Source organism: Papio anubis, chromosome 12 (assembly GCF_008728515.1).
Source record: "Papio anubis isolate 15944 chromosome 12, Panubis1.0, whole genome shotgun sequence".
Lineage (NCBI taxonomy): Eukaryota > Metazoa > Chordata > Mammalia > Primates > Cercopithecidae > Papio > Papio anubis.
The window spans coordinates 11761967-11787373 of record NC_044987.1 but is presented as its reverse complement, the minus strand read 5'-3'; the positions used below and the strand labels follow the sequence as shown (position 1 = coordinate 11787373).

General features: G+C 41.0%; 1 protein-coding gene across 4 annotated transcripts in view; it reads left to right on the top strand.

The window, feature by feature from the left end:
• Positions 1-838: 838 nt before the first annotated feature.
• CRTAM (cytotoxic and regulatory T cell molecule) overlaps positions 839-25407 on the top strand; it is a 33817-nt gene continuing 9248 nt past the window's right edge. The window contains exons 1-6 of one of the 4 annotated variants that reach the window (XM_009187533.4): positions 839-1337; positions 12427-12573; positions 14076-14228; positions 16343-16486; positions 18071-18232; positions 24863-24943. In XM_009187533.4, the coding sequence (XP_009185797.2) occupies positions 1268-1337; positions 12427-12573; positions 14076-14228; positions 16343-16486; positions 18071-18232; positions 24863-24943 (757 nt within the window). In that variant the 5' untranslated portion in view covers positions 839-1267. Of the gene's footprint in view, positions 1338-12015; positions 12574-14075; positions 14229-16342; positions 16487-18070; positions 18233-24862; positions 24944-25407 lie in introns of those variants that run through there. The other 3 variants (XM_003910852.5, XM_021926642.2, XM_009187532.4) reach the window with 3 other exon arrangements.

The following is a 25407-nucleotide window of genomic DNA, read 5'->3' as shown; positions in this document are numbered from 1 at the left end:
TTACATCTATCTCAATTTGTCCAATTAATGAAAATTAACTACCAAAATTGTTCGTATGTACATTGTCTCCCCCACTAGATTATATTCTCCTAAAAAACAAGGAATTTATGTTTTTTATTTGAGCATGTCTCAAAGTAGTGCATACTAGATGTTGTATAGGTGACAAGATGAATGGGTGGATAGAAAGAAGGTTGGATACATATGGATGGACATATGTATAGATAGATGGGTGGGTGAATGGATGAATGGGTGGGTGGAGAGATGGATGGGTGGTTGGGTGGATGGATGAGTATATGCATGTATAGATAGATGGTTGGCTGAAAGAATAGGTGATGGACGGATGGATGGATGGATAGATGGATCGATGGATAGATGGATGGATGGATGGATAGATGGATGGGTGAATGGATGGATAGGTGGATAAATGGATGGATGGATGGATGGATGGATGGATGGATGGATGGATGGATAAATGGATGGCTGGCTGGCTGGATGGATGGATGGAGAGCTGGATGGATGTATGGGGAATGAGTGGGAAGGTCATACATGAGTGAGTGGGGTGGATGGATGGATAAATGGATGGGTGGATGGATGGGTGGATGAATAGATTTGTATTTGTGAGTGGGTTGCTGAAAAGATGGGTGGATGGGTGGGTGGACAGATATATGGATTTCAAAAATGAGTATATATATGAATGAATTAATTCATTCCCTGACAACAATTATAAATTGATGTCAGCATTAGAAATATAATATTCCCAAAGGTTGAGCAAAAATTGTCTAATTGTATTTCTCTAATAAACTAGAAAAGTAAAAATAAGGATGACATCACTACACAGGGACATTTTACAGTATTTCTCTCACCCATCCTCCCTCTAAAAACCTTTGTAACTAGTTGATTTACCAGTACTACCCACTTGTGGTAAAACAATTTTTGTCACCAACACATCACTCACACTTCTCTACCATCAAGATAATACATGTGGTCCCCAAAATGTTCCACCAGGAGGTGTTTTGGGGGCAGTTAACTAAGAGGGGGCTTCCAGACAGGTGGAGGAGTTGATATACATGAGGTCACAGATCTACTCCCTCTCCCCCTTCAAAAGAAACTAGTCGGCTCCATTCGTCTCAGAATCTAGAGGAAGTTGACGAAGGTGCCACAGCAGCACAGCACAATATGTGGTGGGGAGTTTTCAGCTTGCTGGCTTGGTTCCCCTTACAAGGTAAGGACTTAGAGTCATTATTTTTGTTGTTGCTCAGCTGACCTAATGTTTTGCCAATCTACCTATCAGCCAGTCAACTGCATTTACAGAGGAGCTGCTGTAGAAGACAACCCAGGTAACTGCTCATACTTTCCAAGCCATGCTCAAATCATGCATCTGAGGGATGTTACTGCATTTATTTGATCTCTTGTTCAATGGCTAAAGAGTATAGAAAGGATCACTATAGTGTGTGTCTCTGTGGGTCCTCTGTTATGGCAAGATGTAACAAGCTTATTAGGCTCTGTCTTTTAAGGGTATACCAGTTGAGAGAGCATCCACATTGAATTTTAAAATTTCCTTGCTGTATAAATCTTAACCAAATGATTTAATCTCTTTGAAACTCAGTTTCTGCATCTTAAAATAAAAATGATAAAAACGTTCGATCTACCAAACTCCCTGGATTGTTAGAAGGATCAAATTTCAAACGTGAAAGCACTTTGAAAATGATACAGTGCTGTACAACACTTATCTAGCTCAGAGGTAATAATGACAGCAATGAAAACTTCATGTTTATTTTTAAAGAGTAAGTTATATTTTACATTTTACTGTAATTTTCAAATTTGGGTTTTAGTGCTTAATCCTAATGTAGCATTATGAAAATTAAGGATAGAAACAGTTACCTTTTTGGAGCAGGTCAAATTATTTTCTACCCCAAAGAGTGGGGGCAGGGGTGTAGGAAGGGACTCCTGTTGTCCTTCAGTCTCTGATTGCAGTTGTATCAGATTCATGCAAAGGACATCACTCATAAATACACTCAAAAATTTTGTTTTTTGTGTGTTTGTTTCCAAATATTGAATCTGTAGTTCTGTTTCATGAAATGCACCTATCCTTCCAAATCAACATTTAATCTAGAATGGCATCTGAAGGATGCTACTTTAAAAAACTCGATTTCCTATTTTACATGGTACTTCAATTCCCTATTTCATATACTTCAATTAATGCCTTCTTTTTTTGGTCCCTGTACCCTGAGGCACTTAATAAGGATTCAATTTTGGTAATGAATAATATTATTTTCTTCAATAAGTGGCTTAAAGAATAGTTAATACATTCAGAAAGAGTACATTTAGACAGCTAAAATTAGGAAGATTTCAATTTTTCCAGAGTTTATAGCCTTTAAATGACCTTAACTTTTTTAGGCTTTGAGTTATTGCCTCATAAAAAAAAACTCATAAAAATACATTTTTTAAAAAATAGCAAAACTTATGTTTCAAGGTAAGCCTTAATTACTTAAATATTATTTATATAGAGAGGAAAAATATTTATTGTTTCACACACAGTGTTGAGTATTCTATGTTAATTACACTTAATCATAGCGGAAGTACTGAAGTAGGTACTAATATCCCCAATTTAAAGATGAGAAAAGAAGTTAATGTAACCTGCCCAAGTTTTCAAGCTAGAATATGACAACACAAATATCAGCCTATAAAGCACACAGTAAAAGTATTTATTTCATGAAACTTTTCATTAGTGTGTGTGTGTGTGTGTATGTGTGTGTGTGTATGTGTGTGCGTATGTGTGTGTGTATGTATGTGTGTGTGTATGTGTGTGTGTGTGTGTGTACTAGGTTGTGACAGAAAATGTGTTTATTAATGTGGATCAAAAGTTGGAAAACCACTGACTTTCACAATTTGGAGGATTCAATATTAAAAAGTCCTCATTTGAAAACTCGTTCAAAGGCCACCCGAGGGCATCTAAGCTCAATGGCATTTGAGCAGTGGCTGCCACTCTCATTTAACCTTGCTCAAGCCCATCCCAGATGTAATTAGGAGAGGAGTTGACCATGTTGCTTTCTTGTCAGCAAAAAAGGCAGCAAATCATCAGTTTTGGCAAATCTATAAACTGTCAGCTGATTTTAGCAAATTAAATTATGGGAAGATCACTGTGACTGCTTCTACAGTGTAACTTCTATGGCTGCCAAAAATTTATGGAAAAAAAAGTCACATAGTTTGAGAGCCTGCCCTCTTTTCAAGGCTACTCCCAGAATAAATAGTCTTAGGATTGGTGAAAACACCATAAAAATGAAGCATTTTTCAAAATTCATCCCATTAACTTACATTGTAGACAATGAAAATGTCAAATCCAAAAAATTTTGAACCCTCTATTTTCATTGTTTTGTGGAGGGTAGGATGCAGAAAACAAAGGAAAATTGCAAATTGAGTAGTTCTTTTCGTATTTTCTTTGCCCAGGAAAAAGTCACATGTTAGATGACATGTTGAGACAGCTTCTTTAAAATGTACTAAAAATAATTTGATTCTGACAAGTCTGATTTATTTTTATACCTGCAATTTTCTCTATTGATTCAATCTAAAAATAATAAAAATCTTTTTTTGTGATGATCTGAATTAAAACACATTTTTGCTTAACACCTCATGGCAGTCATGTAACTAGGACTCTGATGTGAGAATTAATGCATTGCATGTCTCTAGCTTTAACCTAGCCCTAGTCTTTATTATTTGATATAACAGTTAAAGAGCAAAGTTAGCATCCTATTAAAATATTTATTCCTAATACATACATTTACTCTTTTTTTTTTTTTTTTTTTTTTTGAGATGGAGTCTGAGTCTTGCTCTGTCACCCAGGCTGGAGTGCAGTGGTGCGATTTTGGCTCACTGCAAGCTCCGCCTCCTGGGTTCACGCCATTCTCCTGCCTCAGTCTCCCGAGTAGCTGGGACTACAGTCACCCGCCACCACTCCCGGCTAATTTTTTGTATTTTTAGTAGAGACAGGGTTTCACCATGTTAGCCAGGATAGTCTCGATCTCCTGATCTCATGATCTGCCTGCCTCAGCCTCCCAAAGTGCTGGGATTACAGGTATGAGCCACCGAGCCCGGCCTATTTACTCATTTTTATCCACTAATTCAACCAATATCTAAAATTTTACATTATGCTAAAATGAATGAATGGTAAATATCTTTTCCATGGGGAGTTTGTAATCTATCTACAGAGAAATACCTGTAACCAAATAATTATAAAGTAATGTGCTAAGTGCTATAATAGAAGTATATCTCAAGCCTTTGGGAAACTAGGAGAAAGACATTATGGGGAAAAGGGAGGCTAAGGCCTGTTTTGGAAGTTTTGACAAAAGTTGTGTAATTTGAGTTGAGTCTTTAAGTTGAGTCTTGAGTTGGGTCTTAACGTTGAGTCTTGAAGGAGATGAGAAAGGCATTCCAGGCCAAGAGAATATCATAGACAAAGACAGACTATCTTCTGGAGCCTGGAACTTTCTGGAAACAGCAAGTGGCCATCCATATACAAGGACTATCTGAAAAGGAGTATCAGGACATGACAAAGGAGGAGAACACAGGAGTCAAGTCGGCTGGAATTTGGGCCTGATTCCTATAGGCAATGGAAGCCATAGCAAATATTTGAATGAAGGAAGAGACATAATCAAATTCATGGGTTATACGTTTGTTTGTTTGTTAAGATGGAGTTTCATTCTTGTTGCCCTGGCTGGAGTGCAATGGTGCAATCTCGGCTCCCACAATCTCCACCTCCCAGGTTCAAGCAATTCACCTGCCTCAGCCTCCCAAGTAGCTGGGATTACAGGTGCCTGCCACCCTGCCCGGCTAATTTTTTGTATTTTTAGTAGAGATGGGGTTTCACTGTGTTGGCCAGGCTGGTCTCAAACTCCTGACCTCAGGTGATCCACCAGCCTCAACCACCCAAAGTTCTGGGATTACAGGCGTGAGCCACTGTGCCCAACCTCAAATTCATGTTTTTAAAATGTAGTCCTAGAACCAGATGATGATGATGAATTACAGAGAAGAGAGACTAGAACTAAGTTATTACAATGGTCCAAGAAAGAAATGATGGAGTCCTTAAGTAAGGCAACAATAATAGTGACAAAAGAGGAATAAATTGATTAAAGAGATGTTTTGGAGAAAGAAGAGTTTGGAGCACCTCTCAAATATCTGGTGTGCAGTGGTTGGTGATGACATTAATTTATGTAAGCGAACTCTAGAATGGGGCAGGTGGTATATCTGTGTTAGACATGGGTGGAGCATGAGGACAGTAGAGATAATATATCTGTGTTAGACATGGGTGGAGCATAGGGACATGTAGAGTTTGGGGTCTTTGCAGGACAAACTTGCTCTGCTCTGGTTTTAAATTTATGGCATATAAAAACTAGGTTATTAAGGCAAGAAAAGGAAAGAATATTTTATTCTTTTCTCAGTCTACATGATAACCTATAGTAGAGGTAAAAATTACACATGTGAACTTCCAAAATCTTGGGAAAGACCGAAGAATCTTAAGAACTGCACTGGTTTTATCTATGTGTACTTTGGTAGGTGGCTGTTACTGCTGCTTGTCCTTTTGTTTGGGAGTAGATCACATGTGCCTGGGTGTAAAGTCATCCACTGATAGGACAATTAGTTCATGGCATTTGGGGTGGTGTTGATGGTGAAGGTCACAGGTTCCATTTCCATATATAAACCAGTCACAATCTCTAGCCCCAGGATCGGCTAGCAATCTCATAACACATGGCCATGCATGGATGGATGAATTCAGTCACGGAGATAATGACAAAGCCCAAAAGTCAATAATCCATTCCGTAAACATGACCTACCAGTAGGAAGTGGTGACCTCACAGGAGAAACACCACAGTCATTCATTGTCAAGCTCTGTATGCTCAGCATGTGGGGAGCCATGCAGGGCTGATTTGCAGATAAGAACTCTGAAGCTCAGATAGGACTAGGAAGTCGGTGTATGACACTTGGGGTCTAATAAGAAAGTTTAAAGGTGAATGGGGATGTACATGTCTCTAGAGCCTACAGAGGAGGAAGTGGTAAGTAAGGAAGATATCTCACACCCTATCCCTCTGACAACAAAGGTGAAAGTCTGACTCCAAACTTAGGTGAAAGAAAAGTCCAAAGAAGTTCCAATTTAGTTTCCAATGGCAATGAGGAGACCATGGGGAACTTGTCCTTGGAAAATGTGCCACCAAAACTTAGGCACAGCATCCTGCTCATCCTCCTTTAACAAAACTACAAACATTGAAACGTATTTTTAAGCAATACAGCCTAAGCAAAGCTGGGTGGGTCTGTGGCTTCTCACTGGGGCTATTCTTCCCTTCTACAGTGATTTCCTGTTTCTAAATCAAACATGGGGTCTACATGATAATACTGCAAGATAAGCAGACCTGTAAAGCCAAAAGTGCGGCTTGGTGCAAAGAGTAAAGGAAACAACTAATATTCTATGCCTCAAACACAGCCCTTTCCATATGAAACTCAGGCATCCATGGTGTGGTCAATCTGGTTAGCAGGCTGATACTGAATTCTCAAGAAGTGCAAACATTAATCTTAAGACATACAGTACTTTAGCATATAATAAAAAGCCAAACTATATTTCATCACAATTTTTAAAATGTTGTAAGAATTAAATTATACCATTTAATTCATAAGCATGCATCCTATGAAAGAGAAAAATGATACATACAACCTTAAAATGGCAGACATTTATTCCTAAACAGGCTGCAGATAAATCTCACCACTCCCATCTTACCCAACACAGGCTTTCTGTTTAGACCATCATTTTACCAAAGGTAAGAACATTGGCAAAACTTCTGTCAATGTCTAGTCCCCAAGGATGAAATTAGGGCATGTTTCTTAACACTAGTCTTTATTCTATCATTGATTCAATGTGTAACTTTCTTCCAGTAACTTCCTTCTTGTTTCTCAGAATTTTTATTAACAACAGGAGAACAAAGATATCTGTCAATCACCTACATTATAGTGCCATCATGAAAACTAGCATTAAGCCAGAACTTTTCAAGCTCACATTGTAATAGTTTCTATAAAGAATGAATTTTAGAGAAATATAAAACATAGTCATTGTCCTCTAGAAACTTCAGTCTATTTATAGGAATCAAGACAGTACACAAGAACTAGTGAGTGAATCAGGAAGCATCACAATGCTATGGAAGTTAGACAGTTCTAGATTCAAATCTTGGCCCAAAAGCTGCTTAACCTCTGAGCTTTGATGTCCTCATCTGTGAAATGGGAATAACAACACCTCCTTTACAGAGTTATTGGTTTTGGGCCTGAGTAACTGGGCTATTTGCTGGTGGTGAAGTCTCAAATAACACATTTAGGGGGAAGAGTATCAGGAGTTTGTGTTGTACTTGTTAGGCGTTCAGACTTGTAACTGATCATCAGAAAAGTGATGAGGCCAGATGAGATGACCTACGGAGTGAGTATAGAGAGAGTCTATCCAGGATCTGACCTCTGTTGTGTGGAGGGCAGATTGATGAGAAGAACCTGGAAATGGAGCTGAGGAGCAGCAGCAGCCAGTGAGTTAGGAGGGGAGTCAAAGAGATTGACATCTAGGGAACCAAGTAAAGACACTGATTTAAGGAGCAGAGAGTGATCATTTATGGCAAAGGCACACCTTAGATTGAATAAGATATGGTCTGAGAATGGAGCATTGGTTTGAGCAATGTGAAGGTCTTTGGCAACCTTGACAAAGAGCTATTTCAATGAAATAGTGGAGTTGAAAACCTGGTCAGAAAACAAAGAGCGGGATAAACAAGTATAGATAGTTCTTTAGAAAAATGTTTCAATAAAAGAGAGGGAAGGCAGGGCATGTGGCTCATGCCTGTAGTGCCAACACTTTGGGAGGCAGAGGCGGGTGGATCACTTTAGGACAGGAGTTCAAGACCAGGACAACATGGTAAAACTCCAACTCTATACTAAAAATACAAAAATTAGCCAGACGTGCTGGCAGATGCCTGCAGTCCCAGGTACTTGGGAGGCTGAGGTAGGAGAATTGCTTGAACCCAGGAGGTGGAGGTTGCAGTGAGCTGAGATCATGTTACTGCACTGCAGCCTGGGTGACAGAACGAGAATCTGTCTCAAAAAAAAAAAAAAAAAACAAAACAGAAGAGGGGCATAGGGGAGTATAGGGTAGTAGCTGGAAGGAACTGTGATATTTTGTTTATGCATTTTAACACAGGAGACATAGTATATATTTGTGTGCTGATGAGAATGACAGTTTTTTTTTTTCTTAATGTTTTGTAGAGACAAAGTCTTATTATGTTTCCCAGGCTGGTCTCAAACTCCTGGCCTCAAGTGATCCTCCCACCTTGGCCTCCCAAAGCGCTGGGATTATAGGCGTGAGCCACCACATCCAGCCAAAGAAAAAAACAATTAGAGAAAAAAAACAATGAAGGTAGAATTATTTTTGTACCAAATCATCTTTTGAAAGATGGAGCAACACAGAAGGGAATTCCTAGAGTAAATAAATGGGATGAAACCTGGTGCCCAAGTGGAGATACCAGGTACCCACTCCATTCACAGTGATGGAGGGCAGGCCAAGTATGCAGTATCTAAAAGCAAGTAGATGTGACTTGGGGATGACATTGACAAACACATATGCAAATAAGTTAGTGTTTCAATAGCAAACAATTTATGTGATGAAGAGAGGAGAGAAGTGAGAAAACATGTTATTATTTAATTTAGCTTAATTTAATTTTGAGATGGAGTGCAACGGGCTGGAGTGCAATGGCACGAACTCGGCTCACTGCAACCTCCGCCTCCCGGGTTCAAGTGATTCTCTTACCCCAGCCTCCCAAGTAGCTGGGATTACAGGTGCCCGCCACCACGCCAGGCTAATTTTGTATTTTTAGTAGAGACAGGTTTCACCATGTTGGTCAGACTGGTCTCTAACTCCTGACCTAAGGTGATCTGCTCACTTTGGCCTCCCAAAGTACTGGGATTACAAGCCTGAGCCACCGTACCTAGCCATAATTTTATTATTTCACAGAGTTCTAACACCTCTGCCTGTCTGCCTGTCTTTCTTTCTCTGTCTTTTCATCAAATAATGATTGTGTACCATGAACTGAGTGGTATGATTAACTACACCCTTGGTTGGAACCCAAGGTCCAAAATAAAAAGACCTCATTATCACCGTTTGCTCCTCAAAATCTTTAATCCTCCTGAACTGTTCCCATTTAGGTTTACTGTGATTGGAACTGCTTCTTCCTTAATGTCTACTAGGACCTTTGAATGTTTAATAATAAGTAGTCCCATAACACTGGGGAAGGAGATCCCTAGTGAAGAGCTGCAGAGCTACAAGGCTTTGGCTTTTGACACTGACTCTTTCCACTTTTCTTTATAAAGCACGAGTCAGCTCAGCTCTTCATATAATTATTAGGCACTACATACCGAGTAAAAGCAGCATGTCATGCTTACCTTGGACTAAGTACTATACTAGATTGTTTACATTTTTTAAAAACATTTTCTCAATGACTCTATGAGATGAATACTATTGTTTTTCCTATTTTTATGGTAAGAAAACTCACACACATAAATTGCCCAAGTTTGTGCTGTTAGTAGTGAAGGAGCCAGGATTCCAATCCAGTCAATTTGGCTCGTGTGTGTGTGTTACCACTGCATCCCATGCCACCCAGGTTAGGGACGCAGAGATGATTATAAACAGCTCCTCTCTGCAACAGGTTCAGATGGTACAAAGCCTAAGGGTCTATTGACAGATAAGACAATCAAGAGCAAGAATGTTCTCAGAAAACTTGAACCCTCACTCCAAACTTACCAAATAAGACTGATGAGGGAGAATATGAAATCTGAACTTTGGTTCCAAAATGAAATGCATCATCAACACAGGATAGGGAGACGTGATGTGACACAAATTCTCTGAAGAAGTTCTGGGTGTTTTGGGTGACTGCCTCAACAGAAGCCTAGTGAGATGTTACAGCTCAAGGGTGAAACCCTGGGCTTAATAGAACAAGGAAGTCCAGAGGGTGGATGGTGATGCAAGTGAATGTCCCCCTATGCTCTCGCCAGCTCTGATGACACATGAGTCCCCTGTCCCACGCAAAGAGACATATTTTTGGAGGGACTTTGACAAACTACAGTATATTCACATGTGGCTGTTGGGAAGTGGTGAAGAAATGCTAACAAAACGAAAGGCATAGTTTCTTTCATTATTTGACCATGCTATGGAAAAGACATTTATCTTCGGAAGACCCAGTCCGACTAAGGGCTTGGACACATAAGGGCTTGGTACGGTAGAATGTCTTCTGGAAGTCTTTGAAAGTGAGATTGATACTCATCTTCCTGTTCCATGTGGTTTTTCAGCAGCAGAGAGTTGGTCCTAAGTATCTGAGGAGCAGCCACAGAGCTCTGGAATTTTATTCATTACACTGCAAATGTGGGCTCTGGGAACAGGATGCTCTGAACACTTAGGCCTGGGGTCAGGAGAACCGATGTGTGGGCCCCACCAAGAACTCCGAGTTAATTAGTAGTGAATGAGGCCAGGACACAAACTCCCTCAGTGAGTCTAATGTACTGCCAAGGTGGAGGACCACTGGCTTTCCTACCTTCTTAATATGGATGTCATGAGGACACAAAATAGGGACTTAATGGCTTCTTAAACCTTTACTATCAGCAAAAATCCCTTAGAAGAAATTCTATTGTCATTCTCTATTAATATCCTTATGACTCAATTATGGATTGATGTCACAGAGGAGAATATTTCCAAATGGCCAAACCTAAGCAGAATTCTGGCCTTATGCCCCAATGCTTTTTTTGGAAAGCACAGATCTCTTTTTATTGCCTCCTTGTTGTTCATTTTGGTATTGGTGGATGATATGGGTGTTTTTCCATTAGAACTTCAGCAAACAGTTTCCCATGAAAGCTTACAGGAACACAATACAATAATTCTGGGTTATTTCTGCTAGAGGCTAGATTCAAATTAATGACCTAGGAATGGAACAAACAAAAAAGTAGACGCCAATTAATTCCCAGAGCTCTCCAAAGCACTTTTCCTAACACTTGAAATTTATCACAAGAAAATAAACTCTCCTGGTTTCTTTTTTGTTGTTGTTGTTAAGGTTTAAGATGATGCAGTAAAACTTGTTACATTTGCTATTCATAATTTATAGCCCCATGGTATTCTTCTGTTTATAAAAGTGTTTTATACCTTCATTGATAAGAATTGCCTTTTCCTCAGGAAAAATAATTTCATTGAAAATATGAAGGCATAATGAATGGCAATAAGCATGCCAAATCAGTAGGAATGCCAGTTTATTTTCCCATCAATTTCTTTTTTGGGGAGATAAATGTGAGCTACTTAGAACCAATTGTTCATCATTCTCTGGGGGTTGTGATTCGGAGAAATTAGACTCATGTTTGTCTGCAGAAAGCTCGGCTGTGGAATACTGAATTGAATGAAATCTTAGGACATTCTCCCTCTGGTGTAGAAGCTCTCGGACAGGTGGGACTTAGCTACTTGCCCTGAACTCCGCAGTTCACCAGAGCACCATGATTACAACATTCTTTCTTAGAATCCTAGACACACAACTTGAAGGTACTAGATGCTCTTTTATAAGCTGAGGCCAGAAAGGTTGCATTTTCTGGGGTCTTGTGGCTTAGATAGGCTGATGTGGTTACACAAGCATGGCCTTTGCCATCCACAGCCCTGGGTACAGATCCCAGCTCCATGACCTTGAGCCTCTATTCCCTGGTCTGTAAAAGTGAGCACAATTCTTCCTTTCTGGGATTAGTTTGAAAATTAAATTCCAGCCAGGCACAGTGGCTCATATCTGTAATCCCAGCACTTTGGAAGGCCGAGGTGGGCAGATCACTTGAGGTCAAGGGTTTGAGACCAGCCCGGCCAACGTGGTAAAACCGTGTCTCTACTAAAAACACAAAAACTAGCCAGGCGTGGTGGTACGTGTCTGTAATCCCAGCTACTCAGGAGGCTGAGGCACAAGAATTGCTTGAACCCAGGAGGCGGAGGAGGTAGTGAGCCAAGATCACACCACTGTACTCTAGCTTGGGCAACAGAGCGAGACTCTGTCTCAAAAAAAAAAAATTAAATTCAATACAGGTAAATGGCGTGGCACAGTTCCTGGCATATGGCAGAGCAAGTGCCCAACACTGGTTGAACTGTAGTTCGACCTTCCCTTTCTTTCATCAAAATCCTACCCCTTCCTTCAGACCTGGTTCCAGGGTCCCTTTCTTCAAGAGATGTCATTACTGCTCCTGCTCTCAGTTCTTGCCTCTCCCCTCCCATTTTGTTTGTATTTGCTTATTTTTTGGTTTCTAGAAGAAATAGATAATACATGATTGAACGAATGAACGAGACAAAATCCCTGAGACAGTGTGGCCACCCCAGGCCTGACCATCCTCATTTCTCTTCCTCCCCAGAGGCCTCTCTGACTAACCACACAGAAAGCATCACCGTGGAGGAAGGCCAGACGCTCACTCTAAAGTGTGTCACTTCTCTGACGAAGTCCTCCTCCCTCCAGTGGCTGACCCCCTCAGGGTTCACCATTTTTTTAAATGAGTATCCTGGTAAGTGAAAGAAAGAAAGAAAAATGCCACCAGACCTCAACCTGAGGGATTTTCCAGCCGGACAGGTTGGTGGGACAGAAAGCCTGCATGAGTCACCCAAGGGGTGAACTCAGCCCACCTACTGTTACACGTGAATCATGCCTCCAAAGCCTGTTATTATAGACGCGGTGGCTTGCTGGGGGCAGGAACTGTGAAATGGAAACCCCACTAGAATGGTTGTTAAAGGGGGTTCAAATTATAAAGCACATTTCCATGTCCTCACTCCACACTCACATCACTTTTTCACTCTCAGTAACCATCCCACAACCACAGCACAATGACAGACAGGCAGCCAACTGACTGGGAGCTCGGTCCTCATGCAGCCACCACCACCACCCCACATAGGAAGCCAGCTGCTTCATTTTCCATCTGAGCAATCCAAAGGCACATTACAAAGCTCCCTTCCAGATAGCTGTTCTTCTCCTGTTGGTCTTAACACAAAATCAAGATTTTTAAGCAATAGAAACAGACAGTATGTATTAATGTGGAAATGAGGACAGTCATTTCTCTCTTCACAAACACCCATGAAGAAAGTACAAGATGTCTTGAGATGGAAAAAGACTCTTAAAAATCTCTTGGGTTCATCTCTTTGACATTAGGCAGGGTTTTACTAAACCCTAGATCATTTTATACCTCCATTTAATATTGCTAACTCCCAAATACTTGGAAAAGTCTAAAACACATTTCAATCTTATTTACAAAGCAGAGCCACTTAAAACATATCATGCTGGCTGGGCGTGGTGGCTCATGCCTGTAATCCCAGCACTTTGGGAGACTGAGGCGGGGAGATCATTTTGAGGTCAGGAGTTCAAGACCAGCCTGGCCAACAAGGTGAAACCCTGTCTCTACCAAAAATACAAAAAAATTAGCTGAGCGTGGTGGAGCACTCCCGTAATCCCAGCTACTGGGGGAGGCTGAGGCAGGAGAATCACTTGAACCCAGGATATGACAGTTGCAGTGAGCCGAGATAGTGCCACTGCACTCCAGCCTGGGCAACAGAGCAGGACTCTGTCTCTAAAAAAAAAAAAAAAAAAAATTGTTATGCTTTAAAAGCATTATTAGATACTGATGGGTTAACATAAAGAAATACGTTATTTCAAGCTAAATCAACTAGTAATACTAGATTCCAGTAGAAGTAAATACTAACTGTCAAAAGTTCTGAGAGAAAAACATTTTAAATAGAGATAATTCTGTTACACAATGCTTTTTGCTGTTTTGTTTCTGGTTTTGGTAAACTAGGAGAGGAGGGACTCTTGGGTTTCTGCAGCAGAATGGCTTGATCTAGCTCAGTGGGTCCCCACCTGGAATGATCTTGCCTTCCAGTGGACACTGGACAACGTCTGGAGATAGTTTTGATTGTGCCAAATGTAGAAAGTGGGTGGTACTTCTGGTATCTAGTGGGTAGAGACCAAGGATCCATCAGATACCTTTCCTCATAACAGTTCTATTTCCCTCTTGTACAGCTTTTAAAAATTCCAGATACCAGCTTCTTCATCACTCAGCCAATCAGCTCTCCATCAGTGTGTCTAACATAACCCTGCAAGACGAAGGCGTGTACAAGTGCTTACATTACAGTGACTCTGTGAGCACAAAGGAAGTGAAAGTGATTGTGCTGGGTAGGTACTTGCAAGTAAACCCAGTAGGGGAGCAATATGGATAGGAACACGATACGTCATTTTTAAACTGAACCTTTTAGTTTAAAAATGTTGCCTAGAGCGAGGCATTGCCTGGGACACCTCTGCCATCTTGTATTGAAAGGAAACAGAAGAGAGCATTTTGAGAAGCAAGCCCTAGACTGAACTGTGAACTTGTGAAATTTGTCTTTGACAGCAACTAAATTTTCTCTCCAGGGAACTAAAAGAAAAGAAAATTAGTATCTGATGAGCTGCAACTATGTGCCAGGCACCATGTGAGTCTCTAGGGAACCAAAGATGAATTAGGCACGATCTCTGCCCATAAGGAGTTTGCGCACCAGCTCCGGAAGGAAAACATGTATGCAAATGAAGTGGAACCTCGTGACAGCAAATCCTAAGATAGAATGAATTCAGATGTAGCTGCACTGCTTGATCTGCTCAAATCCTCTCTGCCAAACAATTCCTCTTTTCTGTAGGAGGGTGGGATTAGGAGGTGCAGATAAGAAGTGACAGCCTCCTAATTGCCTAGGACTTACTCAGTTCTACAGATGATCAGCTGTGTCCAGTATGTGTCTTACTATCCTTACTCGTTTTGTCTTTTGTGGCAGAGCAGATCGATTAAAAACATTGCTTTTTATTGATCTCTGAGTAACATCATCCCACATATCACACAAATGAATGTCTTAGACTTCTCTTGTTGAATTACTGCAGTGTGGTGCCTGCCATAGGTAAGAGCATGATGGGAAAGTAGCTGGGAAGGAGTGGCTCTCGAGGGGGTTTTGAGAACCACCATGACTCAGCTCAACGTTGTCTTTTTGTAAGGGAGCACACATCCTGGCTTGGCTGCTTGTGTGCCCTTCTGGGCTCTCTTAACACCCCATGCATACTCTGTCATTGCCCTCAACACATAATCTTTTCATTAACAGTTTAGGGGCTGAAGCTACCACCAGACTATTAGCTCCTTGAATCATATTTTTTTCATCTTCGTATTGCCAACAAGTAACACATCTAATGTATATTTGGAGCTAAGAAGTGCCTTTACGAGGTCTTGATGGCAGATGGGCGGGTGAGTTAAGTAAACGGGGAAGAGTTCAGTTCTGGACCGAAGTGAAAGTAGAATGGGAAAGAGGAAGAAGCAAGCCTAACTAAAAAGTATTTCCAAGACAGAGATATAAAGAAAAAGATGAACGTGCCCTTTATAAGATAAACGCACCTTTTTTTTTTTAGATGGAGTCTCGCTCTGTTGCCCGGGCTGGAGTACAGTGGCGTGATCTCGGCTCACTGCAACCTCCCCTTCCCAGGTTCAAGCGATTCTCCTGCCTCAGCCTCCCGAGTAGCTGGGATTATAGGTGTGCGCCACTATGCCCAGCTAATTTTTGTATTTTTAGTAGAGATGGGGGTTTCACCATGTTGATTGGCCAGGATGGTCTCGATCTCCTGACCTCGTGATCCGCCTGCCTCGGCCTCCCAAAGTGCTGGGATTACAGGCGTGAGTCAACTCGCCCGGCCTCATATATCACATTTTAAGAATTGTTGCTACATTGCTTGTTTGGGAATTTTCAGAGACTAACAACACACTGAGTAATACACATTCTGGCTTCAGCCAAAGTTGCTTTGCAAGCACATAAAAGCCCTTTAACATGGCTGTATTCTGGAACAGATTAAGTTAAAAACATGGGCCGGGCGCAGTGGCTCACGCTTGTAATCCCAGCACTTTGGGAGGTGGAGGTGGGCGGATCACTTGAGGTCGGGAGCTGGAGACCAGCTCAGCCAACATGGAGAAATCCCGTCTCTACGAAAAATACAAAAATTAGCTGGGTGTGGTGGTAGGCGCCTGTAATCTCAGCTACTCAGGAGGCTGAAGCAGGAGAATTGCGTGAACCTGGGAGGTGGGGGTTGCAGTGAGCTGAGATCTTGCCACTACACTCCAGCGTGGGCAACAGAGGGAGACTCTGTCTTTAAAAAAAAAAAAAAAAAAAGGCCCATTAATTAGAGTATACCCTACAACAATCACCTACAGATTATTAGGCTCTGTGCTATGTTGAGATATGCAGACTCATACCTAATTAAACACAGAAAAATCCATTTTCTTCTAGCAACTCCTTTCAAGCCAATCCTGGAAGCTTCAGTTATCAGAAAGCAAAATGGAGAAGAACATGTTGTACTCATGTGCTCCGCGATGAGAAGCAAGCCCCCTCCGCAGATAACCTGGCTACTTGGGAATGGCGTGGAGGTGTCCGGTAAGTGGAGAAATGGTTCTCTTCTTTGTCTTCCTTCCTGTTCAAATTTCCAGGAGATTTTTAAATGTTTTGGCACCCTCTAGTGGCAGAAGACACCATTTAATATTCTATTAGTTCTTTTCCAGACAAATTATTCTTACAACCAATCAACATTATGCCTCAATCTTGAAAGGCTAATCACAGATAATGAAAATGTTTTTGTTTAAAACAGGTAAAAATCTAAAGTGAACTGTAATGACTTCTTCAAATTTCACAAAATTTTCTAAAATAAGTAAATACAGAAGTATAACATCTCAGGCTGGGTGCAGTGGCTCACGCCTGTAATCCCAGCACTTTGGGAGGCCGAGGTGGGCGGATCACCTGAGGTCAGGAGTTCGAGACCAGCCTGACCAACATGGAGAAACCTTGTCTCTACTAAAAATACAGAATTAGCCGGGTGTGGTGGCGCATGCTTGTACTCAGGAGGCCGAGGCAAGAGAATTGCTTGAACCAAGGAGGCGGAGGTTGTGGGGTGAGCAAAAAAATCACACCATTGCACTCCAGCCTGGGTAACAAGAGCAAAATTCCGTCAAAAAAAAAAAAAAAGAAGTATAATAGCTCTGAGCCTGAACTTTTTCCCAAATATAAAATTGAAAATACATTTAACATAATACGTATAATTGAAACAGATATGATCTTCCCTATATTGTATAGTACTATATTGTGTCATACCCACAAGGACAGATTAAAAATATTCTTGTAATAAAGCACCTAAAGGTTGAGCCTTTGAAACAGAATAACTAATTAATTATGATGCCTGGGTACTGTTTATAGTTTGCTTGCTTTTCAACAGACATTACCTTTGATATCTATGTGATGAACAATTTTTTTTCTTTTTTTTTGAGATGGAGTCTCACTCTGTCTCCCAGGCTGGAGTGCCGTGGTGCGATCTCGGCTCACTGTAACCTCTGCCTCCTGGGTTGAAACGATTCTCCTACCTCAGCTTCTGGAGTAGCTGGGATTACAGGCGCCTGCCACAACACCCAGCTAATTTTTGTAGTTTTAGTAGAGGCGGGGTTTCACCATGTTGGCCAGGTCTTCAACCCCTGATCTCAGGTGTTCCACGGCCTCCAAGAGTGCTAGGATTACAGGTGTGAGCCACTACGCCCGGCCTGTAATCAACATTCTTAGAGTTACAAAGGACCCTTTACAGTTGAGAATACTGAGGGTCAAATGGAGTTCTAGAGAGAAAAGACCTAAACCTAGATCTGATTCCCAGTGCAGTGCCAATTCTGCTTCGTTATAAGACTTCCCCTTTAATTCGCCTTATTCATATAACCGGAATAAGGTCTTGGATCTTTGTGTTTCATAACAACATCAAGCTATCCTTCTTAAGCTTTGAATTTTTTTTATTTCCAGTAGTGAAAACTTTGTAGAAAACCATCATCTACTCTCATTCATCTGTTTGCCTTTGTGACCAGAGCCAAGCCTATACAAGGGAACTGGCTGAGGTTAGAAATCTAATGTTTGCCCTGAAGTCAAGGCCATTGGCCTCTAGTAGAACCTAGCATTAAATAGCCATAACCTCTTTAAATTGCTACGCAGGTGGAACCCACCATGAATTTGAAACTGATGGGAAGAAATGTAATACTACCAGCACTCTCATAATCCACACTTACGGCAAAAATTCAACAGTGGACTGCATTATCCGGCACAGAGGCCTGCAAGGGAGAAAACTAGTAGCACCCTTCCGGTTTGAAGATTTGGGTAAGAAGAACTAATGATTCTCTTTAATAATTTTTGATTTACTTTAATATTACACTATCAAACAAAATTAAATGCAGTGGGCAAAGTCCTTCAGAGTGAGATTACTGCCAACAAAGCTCTTCCTAATAGCAAATTCCTGTACTGATTGAAATTTCTCCAGGTGAGTGACGGAATTTCAACTATTCCAATGTTCAAAAGAACCCCAGTTAAGCAGAAAGCCTAGCAGAGCGCCATATGCAAATAGTGTTATGCTTGCTTTTTGATAATGACTTTAAATAGTTTTATTGCCGTTGTGTTTTTGGAGCAATCATATGAATCATACTACATCTTTGTACTTGATCCAGAAGGAGATAATATTAGCTGAAATAAACTGAAATTGTCAATATCATTTTATGTCAATATGAAACACACAGTTACATGAAGACATAATTCCTGTTTAGATTTATTTTATTGTTATAATTGCTTTGAAGATTTTAGTTTAACCATGTTAATATTCTGAGTTGAACACCATTTTAAATATCCAATATTAAATGTGAAGATGAGTTGCCTCCATTCTCAGAACCTCTATTCTGTGATTCTTTCCCCAAAAGTCCAAGAAATAATTTTAAAACTGTCCACAACTCTTTGAGCCAAGAGGTATCCTTTAAGATGCATGAGTCCTGTAAGAAGTTTGCAATTAGTAGGACTCTGAGTTTCATTGTTTTACAAGGTACTTCGTGTAATCAATTCCTGAAGTATAAGGAATTACTCACATTAGTGAAAGAGGAAACTGTTGCATGACAATGCATTTATTGAAAAACTCTTTTATCAAGCTGATGCTGAAAGTCAAGCTTGCTTAGGAGAACCTCGCTGTGGGAAAGCTGCCATACTGCCCTATGGGGGCTGTGGCTGCGGTTAACAGGCCCCCTCTGACTACCACATACTTTCCACGGGTCACTTTCTCACCAAACCAAAAGTAGTCATTGCAGAAGCTGCACTGTAAGACCCATGGACTCACAGACTGAGCTGCACAGTAACCTTAACAACCACCCCCGCCCCGCTGTGAGTCATCCCCACCCCACACCCCCACCTCCAGCAGTAGAACTGAAGCACGGGGCCTGTGGGGGATGAGGCTATATCTAAAAGCTTCCTAAAGACATTTAGATTCTTCAATAGGAGAACCAACAATGTTGGAAAAAAATGCGTTCTTAATTTTCAGCAACTGTTCAAGCCATCTACAAAAATTACTATGAAGGGGGAAATGGCAGTTCTCCTCCCTTACGGCTATAGCTCTACATGACTCAAAATTATAGCTAAAGATGTTTTTAATAATAGGTTAAGGCCAGGCGTGATGGCTCACGCCTGTAATCCCAGCACTTTGGGAGGCTGAGTCGGGTGGATCACCTGAGGTCAGGAGTTCGAGACCAGCCTGGCCAACATGGCGAAACCCCATCTCTACTAAAAATAAAAAAATTAGCCGGGCATAGTTGTGGGCGCCTGTAATCCCAGCTACTTGGGAGGCTGAGGCATAAGAATCGCTTGAATCCGGAAGGCAGAGTTTACAGTGAGCTAAGATCACACCACTGCACTCCAGCCTGGGCAACAGAGCGAGACTCTGTCTAACAATAATAATAATAATAATAATAGGCTAAGACTTAATTTTTATTTGTGATCTATCTATTTGCTGTACTCACTGCCAGATCTCCAAATAGTATTCGAAGAGAAACGCCAGCATCAGCTATTGACGGCTTCCATTAGTTCACTGTTTTTTCCATTTGGCTAGCTGCTACTATATTGACATACAGATGCTACAAACATTTTGTTCACCCAATTAGGAAAAAAATATTACTAGCCGAGGATGCTTTAAAACACGTTTACACATAAGAGTTCTGACCCCTTTCATTCCTATGCTCTGCACGGAGGGACCTGGGGAAAGTGAGAGTCACGCCAGCACCAGGACTAGAGTGGTCCTGAGGAAAGAAGTGCCTTCCTCTGAAAAAGCCACAGTGTGACGCTTGGAGAAAGAGAGCAGAGCAACAGGAATAGATTTTTGAATAGACTATCTTTGGTTTTTTGTTTTGTTTTGTTTTTTGAGACAGGGTCTCACTCTATCACTTAAGCTGGAGTGCAGTGGTGTGATGATGGCTCACTGCAGCCTCAACCTTCCTGGTTCACAATCAGCCCCCCAAGTTGCTAGGACTACAGGCATGTACCACTACATCTGGCTAATTTTTAATTTTTTGTTGAGACAGGGTCTCCCTATGTTGCTCAGCTTGGTCTCAAAACTCCTGGTCTCAAGCAATTCTCCCTCCTTGGCCTCCCAAAGTGCTGGAACTACAGGCATGAGCCACCTCACCCAGATTTCAGAATTATCATTTATTTCTTTCTTTTTTGAGATTGTCTCACTCTGTTGCCCAGGCTGGAAGGCAGTGACACAATCTTGGCTTGTTGTAACCTCTGCCTCCCAGGCTCAAGTTGATCCTCCTGCCTCAGCCTCCAGAGTGGCTGGGAGCACAGGCATGAGCCACCACGCCCACACCCCGCTAATTTGCATATTTTTTGTATATGGGGTTTCACCATGTTACTCAGGCTGGTCTTGAATTCTTGAGCTCAAGCGATCCCCCAACCTCTGCCTCCTTCCCAAAGTGCTGGGATTACAAGCATGAACCACCACACCTGACTCTTTTTCCTTTTCTTTTCTTTTTCTTTCTTTCTTTCTTTTTTTTTTTTTTTTTTTTTGAGACAAGGTCTCCTTCTGTAGCCCAGGCTGGAGTGCGGTGGTGCAATCACAGCTCACTGCAGCTTCTACCTCCCGGGCTTAAGTGATCCTCCCACCTCAGTCTCCTGAGTAGTTGGGACTACAGGTGCACACACCACACCTGGTTAATTTTAAAGTTTTTTATAGAGACAGAATCTCATTATGGTGCCCAGGCTGGTCTGAGCTCCTGGGCTTAAGCTATCCTCCCTCCTCGGCCACCCAAAGCACTGGGATTAGAGGCATGAGCTACTGCACCTGGTTTGTTTCATCTTGTTAGTACTTAAAATGAGGAATCTCGGTTTTCTATTACTTAACGGGGGACAGGATTTTTTAAATATTTGAAAAACAGTTCTCAAACTTTTGGATTTCAGGACATCTCTACACTCTTAAAAACAATTGCGAACCCCAAAGAACTTTTACTTATGTAGGTGATGTCTGTCAATATTTACCTATTAGAAATTCAAACTGAGAAATTTAAAAAATATGTATCTGTAAATTTATTTTAAAATAATAAGTCCACTACATGTTAACAGAAATGGCATATTTGTTTTATTTTATTTTTTGAGATGGAGTGAACTTATTTTTTGAGATAAGTGCAGTGGCCCGATCTCAGCTCACTGCAACTTTCGCCTCCTGGGTTCCAGTGATTCTTCTGCCTCAGCCTCCTGAGTAGCTGGCATTGCAGGCACCTGCTACCACACCTGGCCAATTTTTTTTGTATTTTTAGTAGAGATGGGGTTTGCCATGTTGACCAGGCTGATCTTGAACTCCTGACGTCAGGTGATCCACCTGCCTTGGCCTCCCAAAGTGCTGGGATTACAGGCGTGAGCCACTGCACCTGGCCTAGAAATGACATATTTTAATGAAAAAAAAAGGCATATTTTGTAAACTGAAAAGATTAATGTGAAAAATGTCATTTTTTTTACATTTTGAAAATCTCTTTAATGTCTGGCTTAATGGAAAACAATTAGGTTCTTGTAACTTTTGCATTCAATCTCTTCCAAAATGTTATTTTGCTTTAAATAAAGACATAAAAATTTAATCTCACGTAAATTTATAATTGGAAAAGGGTAGAGTATTTTAATAGCTGGTTCAGATAATTGTGGATGTTCCTCTTTGACGTTACACCAAAACTTAACAAGTAGTAGTTTCTTAAAGATTAGTCGCTGGGCCCATGTCAATTAACTTTTCATACTGTTGTATTAAAATCCACTGAACTGTCTTGCACTTTGAATAGAACTTCCACCCAGGCATGATTTTTCTAACATTATGTGTTAGTCATTTGGAAAATACTGATTCACTAAGTTCTACAGAACTTTCAAATGTTGACATTTCAGCATCAGAATCACATTCATTAATATCATCATTGATCTCATCAGAAGTCTTTAAGCATTTGGAGGTTGTCAGGCTCACACTGGTGGATACAAGTTGCCCAAAATTCAAACTTTAAGTGTGACTATTGCAACTGAGAAAGTAATTTTTTTTTTTTTTTTTTTTTGAGATGGAGTCTTGCTCTTGTCGCTCAGACTGGAGTGCAAAGGTGCTATCTCAGCTCACTGCAATCTTCGCTTCCCATCTCAGCTCACTGCAACCTCCACCTCCCAGGTTCAAGCAATACTCCCACCTCAGTCTCCCGAGTAGCTGGGATTATAGGCGCCCACCACCATGCCCAGCTAATTTTTGTGTTTTAGTAGAGTCAGGTTTCACCATATTGGCCAGGCTGGTCTCAAACTCCTGGCCTCAGGTGATCTGCCCGCCTTTGCCTCCCAAAGTGCTAGGATTACAGGTGTGAGCCACTGTGTCTGGCCTAAATTTTGAATATATTTTCATTTTAATTAATTTTAATTTAAATAGTCGTTGGAGCTAGTGCATACCATATTGGATAGCAGAGGTCTACAATATTCTGACCAACTAGGGAGGTAGATCATCATGTGCCAGTATTCACCTAATCAAAACAACATTCAGTCTAAACACAATAGTTTGCTAGCTCGTTAATTAACAGGATAAATCAAAGCAAGTACAGAACCTAGTTTTAAATATGCATAGATAAAACTTGTTTTGTACATAAACATAATTTTCTGAATTCACATAGTATATACTATGTTAGAAGATTTTAATCACTATTGATAAATTTTATTCTATATGTCCCCAGTGATGTTCTTCTTTTTTAAAATTTTGAGACAAGGTCTCACTCTGTCACGCAGGCTGGAGTGCAATGGTGTGATCACAGCTCATTGCAGCCTTGACCTCTCTGGGCTCAGATGATCCTCCTGAGTAGCTGGAACTACAGGGGTGCACCACCATGCCCAGCTAATTTTTTGTAGAGATGGAGTCTTGCCATGTTGCCCAGGCTGGTCTCAAACTCCCGAGCTTAAGCAATCTGCCTGCCTGGGCCTCCCACAGTACTGGGATTACAGCATGAGCCACTGTGCCCGGCCCCATATTCTTCTTAAAATTTGTTCCCAGTACTTCTATTTGACTAGCATTCCAGGTTTTCCCTCTTTTCATTGCCAGCAGTTCTCCTCTTTCTTCAATTTTCTCTGGCACCTGTGTGGTCAGAGTTCATTTTAGCCTTCTAGTCTATACTGCTATCTCTATAACATTTCCTTAGTAATTCTTTCTTTCCTCAGAGCCGTTACACACAATTCAGGTATTTTTATATTTTTCATACATTTAAATGTTTGATCAACCAGATACATTTTCAAAACCATGGAAAATTATTTGATTAAATAAACACCAGGAAGCACTCACACATTTTATAAAAAAATGAACCACGTGTGACGTGTCAGTATATATATATGTATATACACACACACATACATATACATATATGTGTGTGTGTGTGTGTATATATATTTTTGTTTGTTTGTTTGTTTGTTTTGAGAGGGAGTCTCCTTGCTCTGTCACCCAGGCTGGAGTGCAGTGGTGCGATCTTGGCTCACTGCAACCTCTGCCTCCCAGGTTCAAGCAATTCTCTTGCCTCAGCCTCCCAAGTAGCTGGGATTACAAACACACACACCACCATGCCCGGCTAGTTTTTTGTATTTTTAGTAGAGATAGGGTTTCACCATGTTGACCAGGCTGGTCTTGAACTCCTGATTTCAGGTGATCCACCCACCTCAGCCTACCAATGTGCTGAGATTGCAGGTGTGAGCCACTGCGCCTGGCCCGACATGTCAGTATTAGTATTTGTAAAATGACAGGCGTAGTTGTTACATGCTTCCCGGATGTGGGTCTGTCCAATGACTGGTAAAACCTATACTAAGCTGACCCTCTGGAAACATTCCTAAGCATTGACTAATATTATACAATAACATGTAGCATTGTGCTTAATAAATAGCTAGGCATTGTACTAAACATGTTATATAAATGAACTTACTAATTCTCATGAAACACTCGAAGAGGTAAATGCTGTCATTATCTCCATTTTACAGATAAGAAAAAAAAAAGTGTTAGAGAGATCTGGTATCTTGTCTAGCTCATTCAGGAGCAAGTAAATAGCAGCACTGGAATTCAGCCCAGTCTGAAGCTGATTCCAAAGCCATCTAACTAATAGATAGATAGATAGGTGGATGGGTAGATAAACAGACAGAGGGATTGATTGATGGATAGAAGGACACAGATAGAAACAGTGAACACCTTTTGCCTAGCACTGCCACCACACAGAGGTCCAGCATGCTGTGCTTTAAACCAGGCAGGTGAGCAGATGGACACTCAGTGGGATACAGATTCAAAAACCAGAGCAGGAGCCGCAGAACACACAGTTCTGGGGTTTCTGCACAAGCTCTACAAGCAGGTAGCCGCCAAATATATTCTCCAATCTCTTTTACTGAGCACAATGTGGGTAAAACTGCTCTCCATAGTAGCAGAATTTTGTTTTTCCCCTTTCCTAGTTACTGATGAAGAGACAGCTTCAGATGCTCTGGAGAGAAACTCTGTATCCTTTCAAGACCCACAGCAGCCCACCAGTACTGGTAAGTGTCAAAATCATAAAAACTTGTTTTAAAAAATCGTGCCTCCTTGGGAAGGTCATTTTTCTCATTCTAAGTTTTAAGAATACTTTTTGTTTTAATTTTTGCTAAGACCATACAGGCCCCCTCCAGCTGGCTCCAGCTTTGTAGCATCCTAGGAGTAGAACCACATCAGGCATCGGAATACTTAGTGGGATGGGCTTCAGGGTGACATAAGCCTTGCAAGTTCAGTTCTAGTTTGCTTGAGATAGAGATGTACACATATACACACACACATTCACGACTGTGACATTTGAATTTCCTCTGCGGTAAAGGACAAGGTTGAATTCATTTATACGGAGACTCATTTCTTTGTTTTCCCATCTAAAGCACACCAAACACAAAACACAGAGTTCGTATCAACAAAGAGAAAAGAAACAGAAGCTGTAGATTTGGTGTTGTCATTGAATAACAAAATCACCTTTGAA